The sequence below is a fragment of the Oryx dammah genome, unplaced genomic scaffold, assembly GCF_014754425.2.
Source record: "Oryx dammah isolate SB20612 unplaced genomic scaffold, SCBI_Odam_1.1 HiC_scaffold_28, whole genome shotgun sequence".
In the NCBI taxonomy this organism is placed as follows: domain Eukaryota; kingdom Metazoa; phylum Chordata; class Mammalia; order Artiodactyla; family Bovidae; genus Oryx; species Oryx dammah.
Window position 1 is genome coordinate 13,189,894 of NW_024070212.1, and position 22,068 is coordinate 13,211,961.

Below are 22,068 nucleotides of genomic sequence, written 5' to 3' on the forward strand. Positions count from 1 at the left end.
GTTTCCAATTTGCTTTAAACAAACTCAAATTCACCTGTTGAGTTTCAGGCCAGTGATGAGATTTTTAATGTAAAAACTCTTTTGAGCTCTGCTGGCATATGAACATTTCTCAATATATCAAATCAGACTCCAGCCAGGTAGAGATACCTATTTGTCTCTGTTAATTTTTGTTTACTCAAGTCATCCTTTGGAGCCTTAATTAGCAGGAGAAGCTGCAGTAGGGGACCTGTAAGAAACTGGACCGTTTGCTTGTCCTTAGTCGCTCAGTCGTGTCTGACTTTTTGGGACCTCGTGGACTGCAGCCCACCAGGTGCCTCTGTCCATGGAATCCTCCGGGCAAGAATAGTAGAGTGGGTAACCATTCCCTTCTCCAGTGGGATCTTCCTGACCCCAGGGTCGAACCTGGGTCTCCCGCACTTCAGGCAGATTCTTTACCATCTAAGCCACCAGAGAAGCCCAGGGGATTGGGCTACAAATATGCAGAGTCCTATACTCTGATGCTGGCTCCCTGTAGAACGCAAGATCTTTGGAGGTGAAGTGCTGGCTTATCCACAACAATTTGGGACATGAGTCAAAGGTTAGCAATTTCATACTTTCAGAGGAGGCTGCTCATCCTAGTTTCTGAGTTGACACAAATACTAAGATTTGTATGGGTGGTATGAGAATGTGAGGATTTTTATGATGGTTCTTATAACTATTTTCACCAACATTTGTTTCTCTGCCATATTTATAATGTGCCATTTTGTTCTCTAACCACTCTACATGTATTAACAGATTTAATACAACCACGTGAGTAGACACTACAGGTATTATGTTCATAGAGAAGTTGAGTAACTTAACCAAGGTCACACAGCTAGTCAGTGAAGGCACTAGGACCTGACTACAATTTGCATCATTTAGCTAAATCCCTTTTTTTCTTTCCCTATACTGCTCAGCTTGCAGGATCTCAGTTCGCCGACCAGGGAGAGAACCTGTGCCCTGGCAGTGAAAGCCTGAATCCTAACCACGAAGCAACCAGGGAACTTCCCAAATTCCAATACTTTGAAAAGAATGTTTAACCAAATACCTGACATCTACATATAAAGCATTGTTCTAGGTACTATGCAGAAGATACAAAGGCTATAGAGACAGTTACTGAACTTAAGGGACTCACTATATAGCTGAAAATACTGGTAAAATGTTACCAAGCCCAAGTTCGTAGTGCTCACAGCATGACAGCGCAATATATCTAGAGATGAGCTGTTGGGGCAAGGAAGAGCAACTTTTATTCAGAAAGCCAGGAGACAGAGAAGATGGTGGACTAGTGTCCCAGAGAAACTTCCCTGAGTTAGAATTCAAGCTTCTTTTATATTAAACAGAGATGGGGGTAAAGTCCTGATTCCAGGATGTGTTAACTTCTTCCTTCCTGCAGCCATGTCCAAGAGGGCCTAGTCAGGAGGTTTCCTACGTGCTAAAGAAAGATGCTCATTACAAACACTCATTACTTGGGAGGCACAGTGCCCAGAGGTGGTCCACTATGTACAATTTACAATTACAGGCAGCATTTCTTGAGTGATTAACTTAAAGAAAAGCAATAGAATACAAAGGTTAAAGCAATATGTTCTTTCCTATTACAGTAATCTATATATGGCACTTAAATTTTTCTCATTTTATTCACCTATATAGGATTTTCTCACTAGAAAAGACCTTGTATCACCAACGCCATTCTCTTTTCTTTTTAAACAGAAAAGGCAACTGTAGGCCAAGAAGGGACCAAGTTAATAGCTAATTTACAGTAACTAGAGAACAGCTAGTGGCAAACCCAAAACTGGAAGCCAACTTTTCTAACTAATGGTGATGTTTCATGTTCTTCTTAACTAATGGTGATGTTTCATGTTCTTGGCATTCAGGACATAAACGTATAGTTAGAACAGCGGTACGAAACAAAGTTTACTCCTTTATCCAAATTGTCATTCAATTCCATTTCTCTTCATTTCTGGCACATTCTTACTGATCATTTCAATTCACTTCAACTTTACTGATCCTCATTCCTCCCCATTTTTTTTTTTTTTTTCCTTTTTGGAGTAAAACTAGGCCTTGACATCACTCAAACATACGGGGCTGGGATGGAGCTAATGTTGAACTGTTTGAGGTCCTTTACTAAGGTCCGTCTAGGCTATGGTTTTTCCAGTGGTCATGTATGGATGTGAGAGTTGGACTGTGAAGAAAGCTGAGTGCCGAAGAATTGATGCTTTTGAACTGTGGTGCTGGAGAAGACTCTTGAGAGTCCCTTGGACTGCAAGGAGATCCAACCAGTCCATTCTGAAGGAGATCAGCCCTGAGATTTTTTTGGAAGGAATGATGCTAAAGCTGAAACTCCAGTACTTTGGCCACCTCATGCGAAGAGTTGACTCACTGGAAAAGACTTTGATGCTGGGAGGGATTGGCGGCAGGAGGAGAAGGGGACGACAGAGGATGAGATGGCTGGATGGCATCACTGACTCGATGGACGTGAGTCTGAGTGAACTCCGGGAGTTGGTAATGGACAGAGAGGCCTGGCGTGCTGCGATTCATGGGGTCGCAAAGAGTCAGACACGACTGAGCGACTGAACTGAACTGAACCATTAAAGAACCTTAAAGGAAGAACAAAAAGTGCTTTAGACAAGATGCTAGTCATTGCTTGAGCAGGAACAAAAGAAAAAAAGAAAGGGGAGATGTATTTGAATGACTTAGGGAGACGTGCAAGTTGTTTAGAAGAGGACAAATTAAGACTAAATGCAGAGGGACAGGGATCAGCGAAGAAACATCACAATCCCCTTATGGGTGGGCGGAGGGGGTAAAAATGCAGAAGCAAGGCGATTCACAGAAAGCTTCACGGAGTCTTTTCAAAGTATCTGAAAAGGCTCTTTCTTAAGAGGGTAAAGAACGCCCTCTGAGGTCCGCGGGGGTCTCTTCCCATTGTGAAGCCTCTCCTCTCTGGGAGGTCGCAGGCCCCTTTCAAGGAGAAACGGAGGACCCCACCCTCTCAGTGGTCTGGGGGAAGCTTTCTGTCGGAGCCGGGTCCCTTCCAGTGAGAACTGCGAGGTGTCCTCCGGCGACAGGTGAGACCCCCGAGGCACAGCCTCGTCCACACCCGACCGGCGGGAAAGCCCGCCACATCCCCCGCTAGTCCCGCCGACCACAGGCCGGCCGCCCGGCCACCGGCCGCGAGCGTGCGTAACGTGCCCCCGCAGCGTGACGCACGGGCCGCTCCGGGGAAGCTGCGCGGGCAGCGCGGCGGGAGGAGCGCGCGGCGGGGGCGGGGTGCGGGCGGAAGCCAGCGTCTGCGGAAAGGAGAAAGGAAAGGGAGACGCGGCTGGGTGCGGCGGGGCGCGGCTGGGAGACCGGCGGGAGGGCGCCGCCTCCTCCCCCGCCCTCTCCGCTGAGGATGGAAGTGACGAAAGCAGCCGAGGAGGTCACTTCCTGCTGGGGTGGATGAGGAGGAGCCGGAGACGCCGCGGAGGAGACCGGACCGAAGACCGACCGTGCCGGGGAGAGGTGAGTCCCGGCCTCGCCGCCGACCCGTCCGGGCCGACCCCCAAGCTTCGGCGGTGACGGCGTCCCTGCGGCCGGGGCAGCGGGGAGAGCCACGTACTAACCCTGCTGGGCCTCCCCCTGCGCGGGGGCGGGGGAGGGAGGGGGCCTCGGTGGCTTAGGGGCGACGGGGACCCGGGCAGCGTTCTCGCGGTGGCTCCGCGGAGCCCCGAGACCACGGGGAGAGGAAGGCCCGGTCGGGAGGCAGGTAGATAGGAGGCTCCGGGGGCTGTGGAAGCCGGGACGCGCGCGGTACCGGGCTCTGCAAGCCTCACTTTATGGGGAATGGTCGCAGTCCGAGGGAAGGCAAGGGGCCTGCCGGGCTGTGCAGAGTTAAGATGAGTGACCCTACTTCGACAGTGTGTCCTCGGAGTGAATTTGCGAAAGGCATGAAGAGGCGCCTCCGGACTCCTGGGAGGAAGGCCTTTATAGGTGAAATCGGAGAGTTGGGATGTCAGGAGAGAGCTTCCTGGGCACGTCATTGTTGCGGCGGGGTTTGAACCCCAGAGTCGTCGTGAGTGAAGGCATTCCCGTGTCCGGATAAAGACCCCCTCACCCCGACAGAGCAGCCTCGTTGTTAACGTTCAAGGCAGCTTCCTGGAGTCGTGGGGAAATTAGTGTTTTTCCTCCCTCATTGTCACGGAGATGGAAGCAGCCAGGAGAGGAAACTCCTGCCTCAGCTCTGGGGCCTTGTTATTGTGTATCTTGTGTATGTAACTGTGTGTTTCTGTTTGTTTGTTTTCTCCTTCCTTAGGGGCATTTATCCATCCTCATTCCTTGGTAATTTCTTAGACCGAAACTTGCTGGTTAGTCTTCTAAATGTGTATGGTGAGGGGGGAAAAAAAATTTCAAAGGATCTAGAGGAATCCTAGGTTAGATGAAATTTCAAGATTAGGAATTTGTATCCACCCCGCCCTAGGGTCACCAAGGCACCTACATTCCCTCTAGACTCCTGCTAATGTTGGTGCTGAGGGCCTGTCATTCACCCTGGGGAACTGCCTGAGTAAGGGTAAATCTGCCTTCTGCTTGCATATCTCTCTGGCCGTTTTACTCTTCCCTGCTTTTTGCTGAAGGAGTAACTGATACAGGCTGCTTGCTGCTAGGAGCAGGAAATTTATTAAGGAACTGTAAATCTGGATAGAATGAATGTAAATCACAGCCAGACTCCCTCCACTTGTTGAACAGAAGGTTCCCAAAAATGCTTCCTTCTTTTTTCCTTTCTATTAAAGGGAGAAAATGTAAATTTTTTCCTCAGAGAAAAATGGGAGGAGTGTGAGTTTTCGTGTGTAGAGTAACTGTACATATGGTGTGTTTACTTCCTGTATCCCAGGGTGTTTTTCAAGGAGGAAGGGGCAGTTTCTGCTTGGGAGGAGTTTTCCTTTTCCCATCTCACATAATTTAGGAAAGTAAATCAAAATCAGATGTTCATTTTTGAGTGGCAATCAGATGGATTTGGGTTTTGGTTTTTTGTTGTTTTTTTTTTTACTCTTTAAACTGGTACATCTGGGTGAACTCAGGCTTGTGTATCTTGGCATCTGGGCCTGTCTAGTAATAGAAGACAAACTGTTTGACTTGTTCTGGCTGCCTTTTTGGACTCATTTCACCATACCCTTCCTTTTTTCACGTTGGAAAGATTGGTCAGGAGGGAGAAAGCAAATATTAAAAACAGTGTTTACTATTTGTGGTTTAAAGTCAGGTAAGAGATATATTATAGTCTTTGAAGTTGATGACCTGAGGATCATCATTTCACGACTTGAGGATTAGCACTCTGGAAGTGACATGTTTGGAAGAGGGTTACATAAGGAGGGAAAGATGAGGAAATGGAAGTTTGGGGAAAGGCTGTGGCAGAAAACCTTGGGAGGATAATAAACACAGAACACCTTGAATTAACTGACGTGGCTTGTGTCTCTCAGCAGGAGGGTGAAAATGAAAGCGGGCTGCAGCATCGTGGAAAAGCCAGAAGGAGGTGGAGGTGAGCAGGAGTTAATCAGTCATTCTCTGATGCACCTGGAATGTCCCTCAGCAGTTCCTTTTCTCTTCACTTGGGCTTGGTTCACAAATGCCAGACTGTGGCTGACCGCCTCTTGACAGGGTAGATACTGCTAGGACAGTTGTATGCTTTTTCCTATGGATGAATGTTAACAAATGTGGTCACCACACCCTCATTTCCAAGCTTTCAAGTCTCTTTCCTCTTAGAGAAACAATTCCAACCTTGGGGAAAAGGTGCTGTTTTCTAAAACATTGTCTTTCCTGTGTGTTCCCTTTGAAACTTTGATGTCCTCACAGAAAGTAGGCATGAGATTTAGTAAAGTCTGAAAGGGGAAAAGATTAGGACACCTGGCTGCTGCTACCCAACTCTTATCAACTGCCACAAGGAAAGGTAACTTTGGTCTGCCTTCCTCTGCACTGTTGTGATTAGCCCCAGTTGACTGAAAGGGTGTTGGTGGCATGTTTGCACAGCACTCTAGAGTTACTGAGCGTCGGAATGTGAAGCTGGGGATGCTGGTATGTATGTTCCTAGCTCCTGACTGCCTTGATCTTGCCCTTTTCATATTAAAGGGTATCAGTTCCCCGACTGGGCCTATAAAACAGAGTCGTCCCCGGGCTCCCGGCAGATCCAGCTCTGGCACTTCATCCTGGAGCTGCTGCAGAAGGAGGAGTTCCGCCATGTCATCGCCTGGCAGCAGGGAGAGTACGGGGAATTTGTCATCAAGGATCCGGACGAGGTGGCCCGCCTCTGGGGCCGCAGGAAGTGCAAACCACAGATGAACTACGACAAGCTGAGCCGGGCTTTGAGGTAGGGAAAAGAATTCCCAAATCCATTGTGTTAACAGATTGGAAAGAGGCTTAAGTAGTGTGGTAGATGTTGGCTAAAAAGGTATCAGGTGATGAGAGATGACACTAGTGAATAACGTGTAGCTTTACACCGGGAGTAGAAGAGCTGTTAAGTCTGGGCGGCACAGGCACAGGAGGAGAAAGGTATGTCTTTGGTTGTATGTAGGAGGGAATCCCAACGTGGCTGGCACTGGGTCCTGACAGCCGATTCTGCTCTGTAGTGGGCGAGAATGTGTGGTGAAACCTGGATTGGAGCTAATTTGTAATCCAAAAGATTAGTTTAGATTTCCCTGTTGGAGAATGTCTCTTCTTTAGGCTCTCCTGAAAGAAACTCGAGAAAGAGTGAAGCAGGCACACAAGAGGACGGCTCAGTGCATGGCGGGGCCTTCGCTGTTGAGCCAGTGAGCTCAGTGGGCTGTTGGTCCGTAGGTTGCGCCAGCTTGTCTAAAGATTGGTCACTCTAAGCTTTCTCAGGTTCTCTTTTCCCCTTGTCAGTCTTTATATTTCATAACCCTTTACCCCTCCAGGGGTGTTTATAATCTATGCCACTGAATATATTCAAGGTTCTAGGTACATTGAAATTCCCCTGCCTTCCTTCATTGTGTGACCCCAAATGTAAAATCTGAGCAGCAACATTGCTGGAGCCTCTCACTTCTTTTGAAAGTGAAGTAGGCCAAGCTGACTGCTGTTTTCCAGCTCAGAATGTACCATTATTTGACCTGCCACCATAAAACAGTTGTACATTCCTTTGTCTATGCCTTGAGCTTAGGCCTCCAGACTAGCCACATCAGGTCTCCCAAGAGATTTGCCTGCCCCCACCTGGGGAAGGCAGAAAAGAGAAACGAAGCTGTGACGTATAGTGGAACAGGAAGGAAATGGACTAAAAAATTGAAACCGTAGAGAGAAGAAAAGTGGTTGGGGCTCGAATAGGTGTTCAGGATCTCAGAGAGGGACTGTCTTTGTAAAGGACTAGAATCTTGTTGAAAATTGAATCTGAAAAGTAAGCTCTTAGGTCTCCCAGCTCTAACCTGAGGGCAAAGCTGCAAAAGAATGATATGGTGAGAAAGTTCACAAGTAAATACTCAGAGCAGGAGCTGTTGATTGTCGTGGTTACCTAAGTGTATCAAAAACAGTCAGTAGCCAGAAGACGATTTGACATGCATTCTTGTTTTTACAGATACTATTACAACAAGAGGATCCTTCATAAAACAAAAGGGAAAAGGTTTACTTATAAATTTAACTTCAACAAGCTGGTGATGCCCAACTACCCATTCATCAACATTCGGTCAAGTGGTAAGATGCAAACTCTCTTGGTGGGGAGTAAATTCTGAGTTAAAAAAGAATTTTAAACACCCAGGTCTCCAGATTTGTCATGCTTAAGGGGTATTTAGAAACACCACAGTAATATGGTCCCCTGGATTCCCTCTGCCAGCTATTCTCATTATTCTCACAGGAAGTGATAGACTGCAGCACTGAGATAGATTTGGTTGATTTGGGTCTGTTTTCTGCATATTATCTGTCATCTCCTAGATATTATTACATTGTCCTCTTTAGGAATATTATTCCATAGGTTTGTGTTGATCCTTAAGTTCAGGATTCAGAATTTCAACACCCAGCCCAGTGGCTCTTTCACAGACAAGAACTAGTTTCTAAAACACTTCCGATTTTCTATGAAACAACCAAGCTCACCCTTATCAAGTGAATCTCATCAAAACCACAGCATCCTTGATCACAGGAGGGGAGGTTCAGATGTTTGCAGTGAAAAGCAGTGCCTTTGATCTGTACCAACAACTCCTCGGAGAACAGGACTCGGGTTACTTGACCTTCTCTCCTCTGAAGTGTTGCAAGACTTTGCCTCTAGGCTCTCCACAGGATAGCTTTCCATTACAGCTTTTCACGGAGGTTTTGGGTCTGCTTCTCAGCGAAGGAGAAGGCAGTCTCTGATAAGGATGTTTGTTTGTTTCAAGATGCAAATCAGGCCCCTGCCTAAGAAAATAGATTGTATTTTACTAATTTCTGAGGAGTCCATCAGTGCTCTGTCTTTGTGGAACTGTATAAGGCAAATCTGCTTATGACTGTAGTATTACAACTTCTCAGAAAAAGGTTGGAAGAAACCTGAAAATTTAGAGCAGGGGTGTGGCTGAGAGAATATGCTGAGATCCTTGGCAGATATGTAATTACTACACACAACAAGTTAGGGCAGTTTTAGCTTCATGCTGCTATCATTACAGTTCCATCTCCCCTGTAACCACTCCCTCCTGTCCCTGGGGCATACATTTAAAAAAAAAAAAAAACTATTGGAATGCACGTCTCTAATTACAACCTGTTTTCTTTCCTTGTGCCTTAGGGAGAGGTGTTAGGAAATCAAACCTGTTCTAACCACTGGCATCTTGTTTCCTCTATTTTTCACTCTTGCCCACTCCCTGTGTACCTAGAGGAATTTTGACTCTAGGAGTCAGTTCTTTGCATCAGGTGGCCAAAGTACTGAAGTTTAAGCTTCAGCTTCAGGCCTTGCAATGAATATTCAGGACTGATTTCCTTTAGGATTGACTGTTTGGACCTCCTTGCAGTCCAAGAGACTCTCAAGAGTCTTCTCCAACACCACAGTTCAAAAGCATCAATTGTTAGGGGCTCAGCATTCTTTATAGTTCATCTCTCACATCCATACATGACCACTGGAAAAACCATAGCCTTGACTAGACGGACCTTAGTCGGCAAAGTAATGTCTCTGCTTTTGAATATGCTATCTAGGTTGGTCATAACTTTTCTTCCAAGGAGCAAGCGTCTTTTACTTTCATGGCTGCAGTCACCATCTGCAGTGATTTTGGAGCCCAGGAAAATAAAGTCTCTCACTGTTTCCATTGTTTCCCCATCTGTTTGCCATGAAGTGATGGGACTGGATGCCGTGATGTTAGTTTTCTGAATGTTGAGTTTAAGCCAACTTTTTCACTCTTCTCTTTCACTTTCATCAAGAGGCTCTTTAGTTCTTTACTTTCTGCCCTAAGTGTGGTGTCATCTGCATATCTGAAGTTATTGATATTTCTCCCAGCAGTCTTGATTCTAGCTTGTGCTTCTTCCAGCCCAGCATTTCGCATAATGTACTCTGCGTATAAGTTAAATAAGCAGGGTGACAATATACAGCCTTGAGGTACTCCTTTCCCAGTTTGGAACCAGTCTGTTGTTCCATGTCCAGTTCTAACTGTTACTTCTTGACCTGCATACAGATTTCTCAGGAAGCAAGTCAGGTGGTCTGGTATTCCCATCTCTTTCAGAATTTCACTGTTTGTTGTGATCCACACAGTCAAAGGCTTTGGCATAGTCAATAAAGTAGAAGTAGATGTTTTCCTGGAACTCTCTTGCTTTTCTGATGATCCAGCAGATGTTGGCAATTTGATCTCTGGTTCCTCTGCCTTTTCTAAAACCAGCTTGAACATCAGGAATTTCACAGTTCACGTATTACTGAAGCCTGGCTTGGAGAATTTTGAGCATTACTTTGCTAGCAAGTGAGATGAGTGCAATTGTGTGGTAGTTTGAACATTCTTTGGCATTGCCTTTCTTTGGAATTGGAATGAAAACTGACCTTTTCCAGTCCTGTGGCCACTGCTGAGTTTTCCAAATTTGCTGACATATTGAGTGCAGCACTTTCACAGCATCATCTTTCAGGATTTGAAATAGCTCAACTGGAATTCCATCGCCTCCACTATCTTTGTTCATAGTGATGCGTCCTAAGGCTCACTTAACTTCACATTTGCATTTTTTTCTATTGAAAACCCACAAATCCAGCCACTTGGATAACCTGAATGGGGACCAATATGCTTTTCCAGGAAAAGGAAATCTGGACCATCACTCTGTGAAGACTCTGGCCTAGCAACCACACAGTAGTGGCCTAGAACTGCCTGTTGGGCCAGAAGGCAGTTGAATCAACATTGATTCTTAACCAGGCTCAAGATCCTGGTCAGAAAATCATGGGGAAAGCAAAAAGTCCATTTCTTTTAAGGATACAACTAGTTTTTTACTTCCTGGATGCAGATAACCCCAAAGAACTAGAGTCAATAGTTCATAGAGAACTTTTACCCAAATAGACCAAACATTTCAGGTTAACTTCTAATGATGACAAAGAAATGTAACGTTTATTGAACATTTGCTTCACGGAGGTACTTTTGCCCAGTGTTTTTGTGAGTTAACTCATGCCACTCTCCCAGCTTGGTAAAGTATATGTCTTATCCCCATTTTAAAATGATAACATTGAGGATGACAGCAGAGTCAAAGATTGATCAGGGTGGCTTGAATACAGTTACCTGTTGGACAGTTTCTCAGGAAACAATTCTTGAGCCATTGAGCTATTGAAATCTGGCTCATATATAATAGATCATACGTTCCTTCCCTGGATTTGGGATTCATTCATTTGTTCAACAGATAATGTGTTAAGACTTAAAAACAAAAAAAAAGATTGTGGGGGAGTTATTTGCCTCAAGGAACTTAAAATTTAGCAAGAGAGATAAGATATCGATGTGGAATGTGATAAATGCTCTGAGAAGCAGAGCTGTGTGGATTTAGATCCTGGAGGCTAGAGTGATCTTGTCTAGATGGTGGGCTGATACAGTTGGGCTATTTTGAACTGTGTGTTTTTGAACATAGAAGAAATAAGTTTTTTTAATGTATTTTTAAGTTTTTTAATATTTACATCAAAATGTATTTTTAATGGACTTATAAGAAACATTGGAAAGATGCAGAAGATACGTAGTAAAAATGCTTACTTGTCAGAGTTTGGGGGCAGGGCAAACCAGTTCAAGGATGAACTTGAGATCTCTCTACCCCACCCCAGTTTTTTTTATATTTATCCTTATTTTAGAAAACTTTCAAGCTACAAAAAAAATTGAGGGGGAGAAAATAAAGCTGTGAACACCCATATATCCTCTACCTATAATCACTAATGGATAACATTTGCTTTATCTATATATATAACTTTTTCAAGATTAAGTTACAGATGTGACAGTTTATCCCTGTGTACTTCAGTATGTATCTCCCATGCACAAGGACATTCTCCTCCTAATCACAATAACATTACCATACTCAGGAAATTTTAACATTGCTCTAATATTGTTATCTAATGTATGGTCCATATGCCTTTTAAAAGTTTTAGCTTTTTAAACCATGATTATTTTCTAATAAAAAATCATGTATTTTGACAAATACATGGAATTTGCTATATGCTGGTACTAGTTTAAGGACTTCACAAATATTAATTCTTGTAGTTCTCATAGCATGAGGATTAGTCCTGTTATTATCTGTTTTACAGGTAAGGAAACTGAGACTTGGAAAGGTAAGTAAGTTACCTAGAATAACATCGCTATTAAGTGGTAGGGCCAGGGTTTGAACCCTATCAAGGGCCTTATTCCCATTTTGCCAAAGGGGTTGAAAACCCATTGGTTACTTGTACCAAGCTACAAAGTAGAAGGTGCTGGAACTAAGATTCAAACCCACATTTTCCAGCCCTGCTGAAGTAGGACTGCTGCAGCTAGTGACAGTGAAGTGTGGACTGTTGTCCACCAGGCTCCTCTGTTCATGGGGTTCTCCAGGCAAGAGTGCTGGAGCGGGGTGCCATTTCCTTCTCCAGCAGCTAGTTAGAGGGATCCAAAATGCTACCTCCAGATTACCTTCCTTCACTCCCTCTGAACCCACTTGGAAAATGCCCTGTATTCTGTCTCCATTTTTGCAAATTGACAATGTATCTTTAGCCTGTGTAGAGACTGAGATATCTATCTTCCAGTTTGGAAAAAGCAAAACAAATGACTGAATTGTTCAGGAGACAGGACCTTCTTTATCACCTCCGTTTCTCTCCATCTTATACTTAGTCCACCAGCACACAGAAAAGTGTTTTGGAGGGGGGTTGTTTTGGTTTCTTTCTTTTGCTTTTGAATAGATGTGCTATTAATACAAAATCAAGATCCAAGAGAATTAAAAAAAAGTAGAATCATAGCCACCATAATAGGCTGGTAGCAGAAATATCTTTGAGACCCCCCTCCCCCCGCCCGAGCCTGCTCAAATTATATACAGGTCCATCCATCTGTTTTTCCTGATCACACAATTAAAATCAGTGGTTTTAGAAAAAAAAACCCATGGAACAGTTTTCTGCAGAACATCAGTTTGGGAGATGCTGCTCTAGCACAGTGTTCTTCAGACACGTGTGCCAAGAAAGCTACACAGTCTTGGACTTACCAACTGACCCCAGGGTCCTATCTGAAGATGACTCAGTTGTAACAAGAACAGGAGAACACAGCTGATTGTTGGCAGTTCCTCCCCACATCATATCTTGTGTACCTTTTTGTTTCTTCTCCTGTGTCACCTCGCTTGCACTTATTTGGGTTTTTCTTACTTTTTCTTCTTTATCCTTCCCTCAAGGTAAAAATAGCCCTTCTGACATCATCAGTGATAGAAGACACTGATACCTCCCAGGAGCCCATAGGGCCCCTGAGGCCTCAGACGTCTTAGGCTCTGATTATCAGAAGGACTTTTGAGGGCAGTAGAGAACTTGTGAGCCTCTGAAGTTGACTTGTTTAGTGCAGTGTTGGTTTCTGCTTAGAGCTTCAGATCTCAGTCCACAAATTTGGGAGACAGGTGGTAGGTATTGGACTTTGTTCCAGCCTCCTCAGTGGTTGAAAGGCATGGAAAGCAGGATGGGAATGGAGATTGTGATACAGAATTTGTATAATAGAACATAGATTTGAAGAGATTGAAAAATATTAGACTCTCTATACAGAAGTGCTTGTATGTCAGAAATGATAAAAGGTACACCATGAGAACCTGCCTTAACAAACATGGCCCTTTCTTGTGTTCTGTTTTTATTCTTAACATGTGGTCTTGCTCATGTTCATATTTGTGAGGTACAGGGTCTTCAAGCTTTTAATGCACTGTTTACATACATATCATCCCCAGTTTTGTCTGTTGGTTTTTGCAAACCTGAGAGCTGAAGCAGGTGTTATATACTGTATATACACACTCTTACACTCATTCATTCAGCTAATAGTTATTAAGAGCCTACTAATTATTCAGCTCTGAACTGCTGGAACTCTACTTGCAAATAAGAAATCCTGCCTTCATGGGGTTTAGAAAACAGATAAGTAAATGATATTTTAGATAGTAATGAGTACTAGGAAAACAGAGTAAGAGGCTAGAGAAAGGCAGCAACTAACTTGAATGGAGGAAGCTGAAGAGACAAGCAGGTGAGAGATTCAGTCCAGCTGGAATGTTTGTTTCCCATTGCTCTTCAACATTTTGTACTTATTTAGCGACAATTAAATTGCCAATCATGCATGACTAGACCTCTAAAGTGGCCTTTTGTCTTTCCCACCCTCACAGGTGTGGTTCCCCAGAGTGCACCACCAGTGCCAACAGGCTCTTCCCGCTTCCACTTCCCACCGCTGGACACACATTCTCCAACTAGTGATGTGCAGCCAGGGCGGTTCTCTGCTAGCTCCCTAACTGCTTCTGGCCAGGAGTCAAGTAATAGCACTGAAAGAAAGGTGGAGCTTTCAGAGCTGGAGGATGGCCCAGCCGCTGACTGGCGTCGGGGCGTGGATCTCATGTCCTCCCGAAGTGCCGTGGGTGGAGGGATTGGCCACCAGAAGCGCAAGCCTGACATCATGCTTCCTTTGTTCTCCAGGCCAGGGATGTACCCTGACCCCCATAGTCCCTTCGCCGTCTCTCCGATCCCAGGCCGTGGAGGCGTCCTTAACGTCCCCATTTCACCAGCCCTCTCCCTGACTCCCACCATCTTCTCCTATAGCCCTTCACCAGGCCTGAGCCCCTTCACCAGCAGCAGTTGCTTCTCCTTCAACCCTGAAGAAATGAAACACTACCTTCATTCTCAAGCCTGTTCTGTGTTCAACTACCATCTGAGTCCACGGACATTCCCTCGGTACCCAGGGCTCATGGTGCCACCACTGCAGTGCCAGGCGCACCCCGAGGAGCCATCCCAGTTTTCCATCAAGCTGCAGCCCCCACCCGTTGGGCGGAAGAACCGGGAGAGGGTGGAGAGCAGTGAGGAGGCAGCCCCTCTCCCTGTTCCCACACTGACTCCTGTCCCACCGAGGATTAAGGTGGAGCCAGCCTTGGAAAAGGCTCCTGAAAGCCTCAGACAGTCGGCACGGGAGGAGGAGGAGCGCTCCCAAGAAGAGGGCACTGTGCCAGGCAGGACCATGGAGGAGGAAAAAAGCACCGTCTTTGCCCGCCCGGCTGCACCGCCTGTGTGGCCTTCTGTACCCTTTAGCACCCCAAGTGAAGAACCCCTGGAGATGTCTGAAGACAGTGAGGACAGGCCTGGCAAAGAGCCCGGGGCACCTGAGAAGAAAGAAGATGCCCTGATGCCCCCCAAGCTTCGGTTGAAGCGGCGCTGGAATGATGACCCTGAAGCCCTGAGTAAGAATGGCAAGTTTCTCTGGAATGGGTCCGGACCCCGGGGCTTGGCAACAGCCGCTGCTGATGCTTAGAACTGGAAGAGGATTGGGAGCTGTTTATACTATAATCAAACACACACATGTATTTATGTAGCAAGATTTCAGGGTGGGGGGTGGGGAGGGAATTAGACTGGTTTGATCATTCTAGGGGTGTAGACTTGTATTTTTGTTCTGGGATAGGATGGGGTGTCTTCTGTTGTAAATTAGGTGGGATGTGAACACACTTTTTCCTGGTGAGTAGGACGGGATTGATATTGAACTGAAAAGAGAAAGAGCCTCTGTTTCCTATTGAGGCTTACACTTTGACAAACTCCCAGAGGGCCAAGAAAACTGGTCCCATAATAGTTCAGGTTCCAGACTTATTTCTTTTCTATTGTATTTATATATGGAAAGCCATTAATGAATTTATTTTGCTCTGAGAGAGACATATAAAGGGAAAGGGGCATGGTTGGGAGGTTGAGCAGCAAGAGACCATTAATACTAAGTATTTTGCCTGAAATGTTTCTTTATTTCAGGGGAGGAATAAGATAATCTGTCTTACTGGGGCAGGGGGATGTTCACGTGTTGCTCTTTTTCTTTTTCCCTTTGTTGTTGTTTGGCTTTTTTTTTTTTTTAATATAGAATGTTTTCAGGAAACATGAAATGTACTGCCAGTTAGACGGGGCTGGGAAGGCACAGGCACCAAGCCTCAGCTACGTGGTTGAGACAGGAAGCCCTGCCGTGAATTTCTTGGACATTTCACCTACTTCATCTATTAAGAAGCCATGAGGAGTTGTAAACTCTTGTTCAGGGAAGAAAGAAGAGGACAGAAGGAAGTAACCTGATGCCTTTAAAAACAAAAAACACAAAAATTATCTTTTTTTTTTCCACCGTGGGTTTGGGGAGCCAAACCAGTGTGTGACTGAGCGAGTCGACTGAGACGCAAGTGGAAGACGTCTCTCGTGTCTGCTGCTCTTACATTGTCTCCAGTCAAAGCCTTAACGATGAACACACTTCAGCATGATACGGGTCTGTCAGCGTAAACCTGTGAAAGGGCACGGACAACTTCTCAGATAATCCAGAGGTGTCGGAAAATGTTAGACTTCAAGCTGGTGTTTAACCATGCCCACCTGATGTTACTGGGATGGGTAGCAGAAAGGCAGGATTGTGGGCTTTAAGGGCAAGTTATACTTGGAAATGCAGAAGGTAGCTGGGGGTACAAGTGGATGTGTATGAGGCTGAAGGGAGAGGTGGACAGGAAACACAGATGGCAGACAGCTGCCACGAGGGCTGGTGGGAGTGAACAGCGGGTGTCTGTCCTGACGCGGTGGTGCCATTCTTGCCATACCCATTCCCCTAGATCCGACTAATTCTTAAGATCAGTTGACTGTCCGTGAAACTCCAGGGAAGTTCTGTTCCATCAGCTTCAAAGGAATGGGAAGGTATTGATCAAAAATGAAGCAAAAGGAACCTGGACTAAGGGCAGACAGAAGCCACAGCCAGCTGTGTGTGTGTGTGTGCACATGTAGTACATAGTGTACAGAAATACCTAACATGGCTCAGCCCCACGAGCAGCAGAGGGGAAAATCACTGCATGTCTGGTAGGGGCAGGAAGTGGGCACGGGGATGCTTTCGAGGAATTCCTGATTCCATCTTCGCCTGGGTGAACTCTATGTACTAAGAAGCATTTGAGGGTTGTCTTTATGGTGGGGGTGGGGGGTCTTTTTTAAACTGGAGTGCATGCTTGAGAGGAGCCCAGGAAAGGTTAGAGCAGGTGAGTGAGTTATTAGATGGCTTGAGATGACTTGAGTCCATCATGCCTTTTTTTTTTTTTTTTTTTTTTGGCAGTTGTCCTCCCCTTTGAAATTCCATGAGTGATTTGTCTTTCCCTGGAAAAAGGATTAGGAGAGTGGTCCCTAACAACTCAGGCTGCCTTTGGTTGGTTGTGTTTTTGTCGGTTCCTTTCTCTGTACCTCGACTTACCTCGAATCAGAAAAGCAAGCCCAGGCAGGTGGAAGAGGCATCTCTGCTTGGCATTGCCCAATCTAACCAGGGAGGCTGGCTGCCCACTACCTCTGTCCACTGGAGCAGAGGCGCCGGCAGGTGTCAGTATGAACTCAGGAATAGACATGAGGCCTTTAAAGAGGGAGAAAAATCCATGATGTGTACCTGTAACCCCCTAGAACCCAAGTGCCAGAATTAATTCCTAGATGCTGCTTCTGTTTGAATAAAAAGTCACTGCTTTTACACTTGAAAAACACTCAAAAAATGTTCCAACTCCATAAAAACTGTTTTTGGCTTTAAGAAACTGTTTGATGTTTAACTGTTTGCTTTGATTGCCATTCCACCAGTCAATTGTTGGTTGATTTGCACTGCACACTGGGGTTGGGGGAGGGTACTACTCAGAGCCGAACTTGGGATTGCCTGGGAAGTGGACCAGGGGATGTGGCGGTCATGATATTTCCTGGGGCAAAACGGTGGGAGATAGTTTTTCTCCCCTAAGTCCACTCCTGGCAGCACCTGTCACAAGCCTGGTGCAAAGCCAGGTCATTCTCTTCTGTGAACATCTCATCACTGACAGCATGTGGAAAGGGGAACAACACCAGGTCTATTTTCCCTCCCCATTTTTTCCAACTTGTGCTGTGCCAAATGTTTAAAAATTTGCAAAGACAAATTTTGAAGTTGTATTAAGAACATGTTCTTGCAAGCCGTTTGCTTTTCTGGCTATAGAGAAGAAAATAGTATAGAGATCTCTTCAGGGCATCCAGCCTTGCTGAGTGTTTTTGTTTTTTAAGAACCGCTAGGAGTGAAAAATGAACAATAAGTCCCTCCAACCCCAGTTTTCAAGCTGCCCTGCATTAAACCCAGCTCGCTAACAGAATCACTGCACCCTAGTCCTCAGTGGGCCAAGAAACTCAGAAGCATTAAAAGAAAAAAAGTTGAAGTATATCACTTCTTACCAAGCGGGTAGAGTCAGTTAGTTGGCTGTTTGTCCCTTGTTTTTTATTTATTCCATAAATATGTTTGTGTTCTTTGTTTTATAGACAGTAATGGAATATACTTTTAAATTTGGGGGAAAACTGATCAGTCTTTCAAGAACTGTTCAATTTTTTGTTCTTGGCGGGGTGGGGGTGGGGCATTACCTGTTAATTTGTTTTGAAATACTTAGGCATTCTTATAAAAATGCCTAAATAAAATTGTTATAAAATTGAGATGCAGGGATTTTTGGAAATTCACATGTGAAAGGTGACTTCACTAGTTACCCGCTTAAGCAGAATAGTGTGTATATGTACATAACGTGTAAGTAATCTTAACTCCATTGTGCAGTGCCTTTTAGATGTTCTGCTTTCTATAAAGTCTTCAAATTTTTGCATATATATATTATATATATATGATGTAATGTTATAGAAATATATGTATAATATACATATTTTTTCCAGGGGTATCTGATAGCTCTGTATTTTGTTATGGAAGTTGAAAGAAAAAAAAAAGTATTTTACCTCAGAAGTTAAAAGTTAAATAAAAAAGAAAATACTTTTAAGTAATGTTTGCAGAGTGTTGGTTTTGTTGCTGACACACCAAGCCAGGTGGTTGTGCCGGAGCATTTGCTGCGTGCATACTCGCTCACCCACCCCCACACTCTATTCCTGTTGTGCAGGGACCAACATAGTGAGAGTAGGTCCCTTACCAGTTCTGGAGACAGTCAGTTCCCTTGTGTCGATGGCTGCTGCTAGATAGAATACCACTGAAGCCACAGACGAGTTGATTGGGAAACATCACCCTCAAAATTGATTTGAGAATTCATTCAGAGTACATGGCGAAGCCAGAAACAGTAGGCCACACTTTGTATGAATCGGTTCATATGAAGTATTCAGAATAGGCAAATCCATAGAGAAAATATAGGTTAATGGTTGCTGTGTAGAGTGGTAATGGGTCACATTTTCTTTTTTTTTTTTAATTTATTTATTTATTTTTAATTTTTACTTTACAATTCTGTATTGGTTTTGGCATAGATTGACATGAATCCACCACAGGTGTACATGCGGTCCCAAACATGAGCCCCCCTCCCACCCCCCTCCCCACAACAGGGTCACATTTTCTTTTGGGGGGTGATAAAAATGTGGAGTTAGTGATGATAGTTGTACAATTTGAATAGAAAACACTGCATTCGCCTCTCCTGAAAGGGTGACTTTTCTGGTATGTGAGCAATAATCACAATAAAGGTGGTTGTGTTGTTTTTTGGCCGCAGCTTGCAGAATCTTACCCAACCAGGGATTGAACCTGTACCCCCTGCATTGGGAGCACAGTCTCAACCACTGGACTACGAGACAGGTCCTTTGTTTTGTTTTTTAAGTATATGAAAGGCCAGTGCGAGGGAAACAGTATTTCCCAGAAGAGGACAAGAGTCTAGAGAAGTAGGAGAACTTAAGTATCACGTTACACACCTGAACAAAAATGGTGCCAAGCTTTTTGTTGTTCAGTTGCCAAATTGCGTCTAACACTTGCAACCCCATGGACTGCAGCACTCCAGGCTTCTCTGTCCTTCAACTATCTTCTGGAGTTTGCTCAAATTCATGTCCACTGAGTTGCTGATGCTATCTAACCATTTCATCTGACGTCCTCTTCTTTTGCCTTCAATCTTTCCCAGCATCTGTGTTTTCCAATGAGTCAGCTCTTCACATCAAGTGGCAAACATTGGAGCTTCAGCATCAGTTCTTCCAGTGAATATTCAGGGTTGATTTCCTTTAGGATCGACTGGTTTGATCTTGCTGTCCAAGGGACTCTCAAATCCAGACTAAGTAATCTCATTTTCCTCTTGAGATAGGCAAAGTGAGCCCAACATTTGTAGTCATAGCCAGGTGTTAAATTTGACTTCTACGAAAAGATCCTGTGAGTTCCAGAAGGCTGGAATTTATGAGTGGTAAGGCCAAAGAGGCAAACTAGGATGGATTATGAAGGGTCTTAGGAGATATCTAGAGTTTACATTTTATTCTACTAGCAGTGGTCATCCCCAATATTATGCAGAAGAGTTTGAGCTAGGCCAAAGAGCAGGAAGGCCAGCTTGTGAAGTGAACATCTCTGCTATCATGAGACTATTAACTCAATTTGGCAGGAAAAAGTGATGTGATAGAGGCTGACTGGTTGACTCCCACAGTTCAGTTGCTTAGTCGTGTCTGACTCTGCGACCCCATGAACTGTAGCACGCCAGGCCGCCCTGTCCATCACCAACTCCCAGAGTCTACCCAAACTCAAGTCCATTGAGTCGGTGATGCCATCCAACCATCTCATCCTCTGTCGTCCCTTTCTCCTCCTGCCCTCAATCTTTCCCAGCATCAGGGTCTTTTCAAACTAGTCAGCTCTTTGCATCAGGTGGCCAAAGTATTGGAAGTAACCCAGATCAAGTTGGGAATGAATGGGCTTGGATGCAGACCTTCTAAGAGAGCCTCCTGATTCTTTCCCATCCTCAGGCTGCTGAAAGCAAAGTGAGGCTTGTTAGGAATGAAACTGGATGTAGTTTTGAGATCAGGAGGGATCCCAGGCCACTGGTCCTGCCACCCCATGTTGGCCATTCAGTGCACATAATTGTACAGCAGTTATTCAAATTCTGAGCAAAGAGAGGAGTGAGTAGAGGGGAAGAAGTAAGGAAAGACATGGAGCTTCAGGATGAGAACACAGGCAGGGGAGGGGGTATCAGGGTTTGAGATGAGAAAGTGTAAATCTCAGAGCCTGTCAAGATGAGTGAGTCGGTATACCTATGGCTGATTCACGTTGATGTACGGCAGAAACCAACATAACATTGTAAAGCAATTATTTTCCAATTTAAATAATTTTTTAAAAAGATGAATGAATAAGGAATTAACCCTTCAAAGACTCCTCATCGCCTCCCTGTTTACAGTCCTTACTTTAGTTTAGAAGGCCCTTCATAATCTGGCCTCCATTTACCCTTCCAGCCTCGTCCTTAACCCCACACATGCACAGACACAGTCAGCCACCCCACACAAAGCCTAAGCTGCAACCAAAACCACCAGTGCAGCGCCAAGTCATAGAGACGCTAACTGGTATGACCAGGGTTCAGGCCCCACTACCTGTGTTCTTAACCACTTGTGCCATAAGGCCTCTTGGCCCCACTGAACTCACTGCCTGAAGACAGACTTCTTCCCTCTTCACCTGACCAAGTACATTTTGTTCAGAATTCAGCTCAGATGTCATTGCCTCCAAGGGCCTTTCCTGGGCTTGCGTCTGTCCACCACCCTCACATACTGTTATCAGTGCTCTGCCAGTCTGGTTTCTCACAGGGTGGTCTGGAAGCAAGGGCTGGTACAGGCTCGGTTCATTTTCTCCAGTGCCTAGCACACTGCCTGGAGCCTGAGGATGCTTGATGAGTGTTTCCTGGATAAGCGAATAACAAGAAATATACAAAGGAGGCTTGATTGTCTGGATAGAGAATGCTGGTTTGGAATATTGAGAATGGGGAGGATGCTGTCTCAGACATCCCCCCACTCCACCGCCCCTACTCCTCTTGTCACAGCTTCTGCTTCCCTTCTCTCTCAGGAGCTGGGTGTGTTGACTCCCTGAGGAAGGGAGATAAACTGGAATTGGCTCTAATCCCATAGTCCCACCCCTGCCATTTTACTGACTGTGAGTCCTTGGGCAGATTATGGGACCTCTCCATGCCTCTATCTATTTTATAGGATTGTTGTGAAGATTAAATGATACACATAAAGCATTTAGTCCTTTTTTATGATATTTATGCCTGCACTCTATATGTGGAAGCTTGTGCCTTCACATCACTTCCGTTGGCCCAGAAGGGGGACCCATTCAGGGCCCGAGAGTGTGCTCTTGACTAACACTTGGAAATGGATTATCCGAGGAGACACATATGCTAAGAAAGCAAGGGACTTTACTGGGAAGGGGCACCTGGGTGGAGAGCAGCAGGGTAAGGGAACCCAGGAGGACTGCTCTGCCACATGGCTCCCGGTCTCAGGTTTTATGGTGATGTGGTTAGTTTCCAGGTTGTCTCCAGCCAATCACTCTGACCCGTGCATCATTCAGCCAAGATGGCCCATGCATCATTCAGCCAAGATAGATTCAAGTCAGAAGGACTCTGGGAGGTTGGTAGGACATATGGACTGGAGTCTCCTTTTGACTTTTCCCGAAGTCTTCGGGTTGATGGTAGCTTGTTAGTTCCCACGTTCCTTACCAGGACCTCCTGTTATAAGATAACTCATGTAAGCGGTTACTATCA

The 22,068-nt window shown here is 45.1% G+C and overlaps 1 protein-coding gene across 3 annotated transcripts; it reads left to right on the top strand.

Annotated features, from left to right (window-relative positions):
- Nucleotides 1-3,376: 3,376 nt before the first annotated feature.
- ETV3 (ETS variant transcription factor 3) lies at nt 3,377-18,367 on the top strand. 3 transcript variants are annotated; one of them, XM_040230207.1, is made up of 6 exons: nt 3,377-3,516; nt 5,466-5,524; nt 6,112-6,349; nt 7,565-7,680; nt 13,747-14,805; nt 15,465-18,367. In XM_040230207.1, the coding sequence occupies exons 2-6, from the start codon at nt 5,479-5,481 to the stop codon at nt 15,482-15,484; spliced, it is 1,479 nt and encodes a 492-aa protein (XP_040086141.1). In that variant the 5' UTR covers nt 3,377-3,516; nt 5,466-5,478; the 3' UTR covers nt 15,485-18,367. The 3 variants fall into 3 exon arrangements, with proteins under 3 accessions (XP_040086141.1, XP_040086140.1, XP_040086139.1); XM_040230206.1 differs by having other exon boundaries at nt 5,469-5,524; nt 13,747-18,367; XM_040230205.1 differs by having other exon boundaries at nt 3,378-3,516; nt 13,747-18,367.
- Nucleotides 18,368-22,068: the final 3,701 nt, after the last annotated feature.

Excerpts from the sequence above, each read along its gene's own strand:
- ETV3 (XM_040230206.1), top strand. The coding sequence starts at position 5,479 with ATGAAAGCGGGCTGCAGCATCGTGGAAAAGCCAGAAGGAGGTGGAG. Across the intron at positions 5,525-6,111 it reads AAAGCCAGAAGGAGGTGGAG|GGTATCAGTTCCCCGACTGG; the intron begins GTGAGCAGGAGT and ends TTCATATTAAAG. Across the intron at positions 7,681-13,746 it reads CATCAACATTCGGTCAAGTG|GTGTGGTTCCCCAGAGTGCA; the intron begins GTAAGATGCAAA and ends CCACCCTCACAG.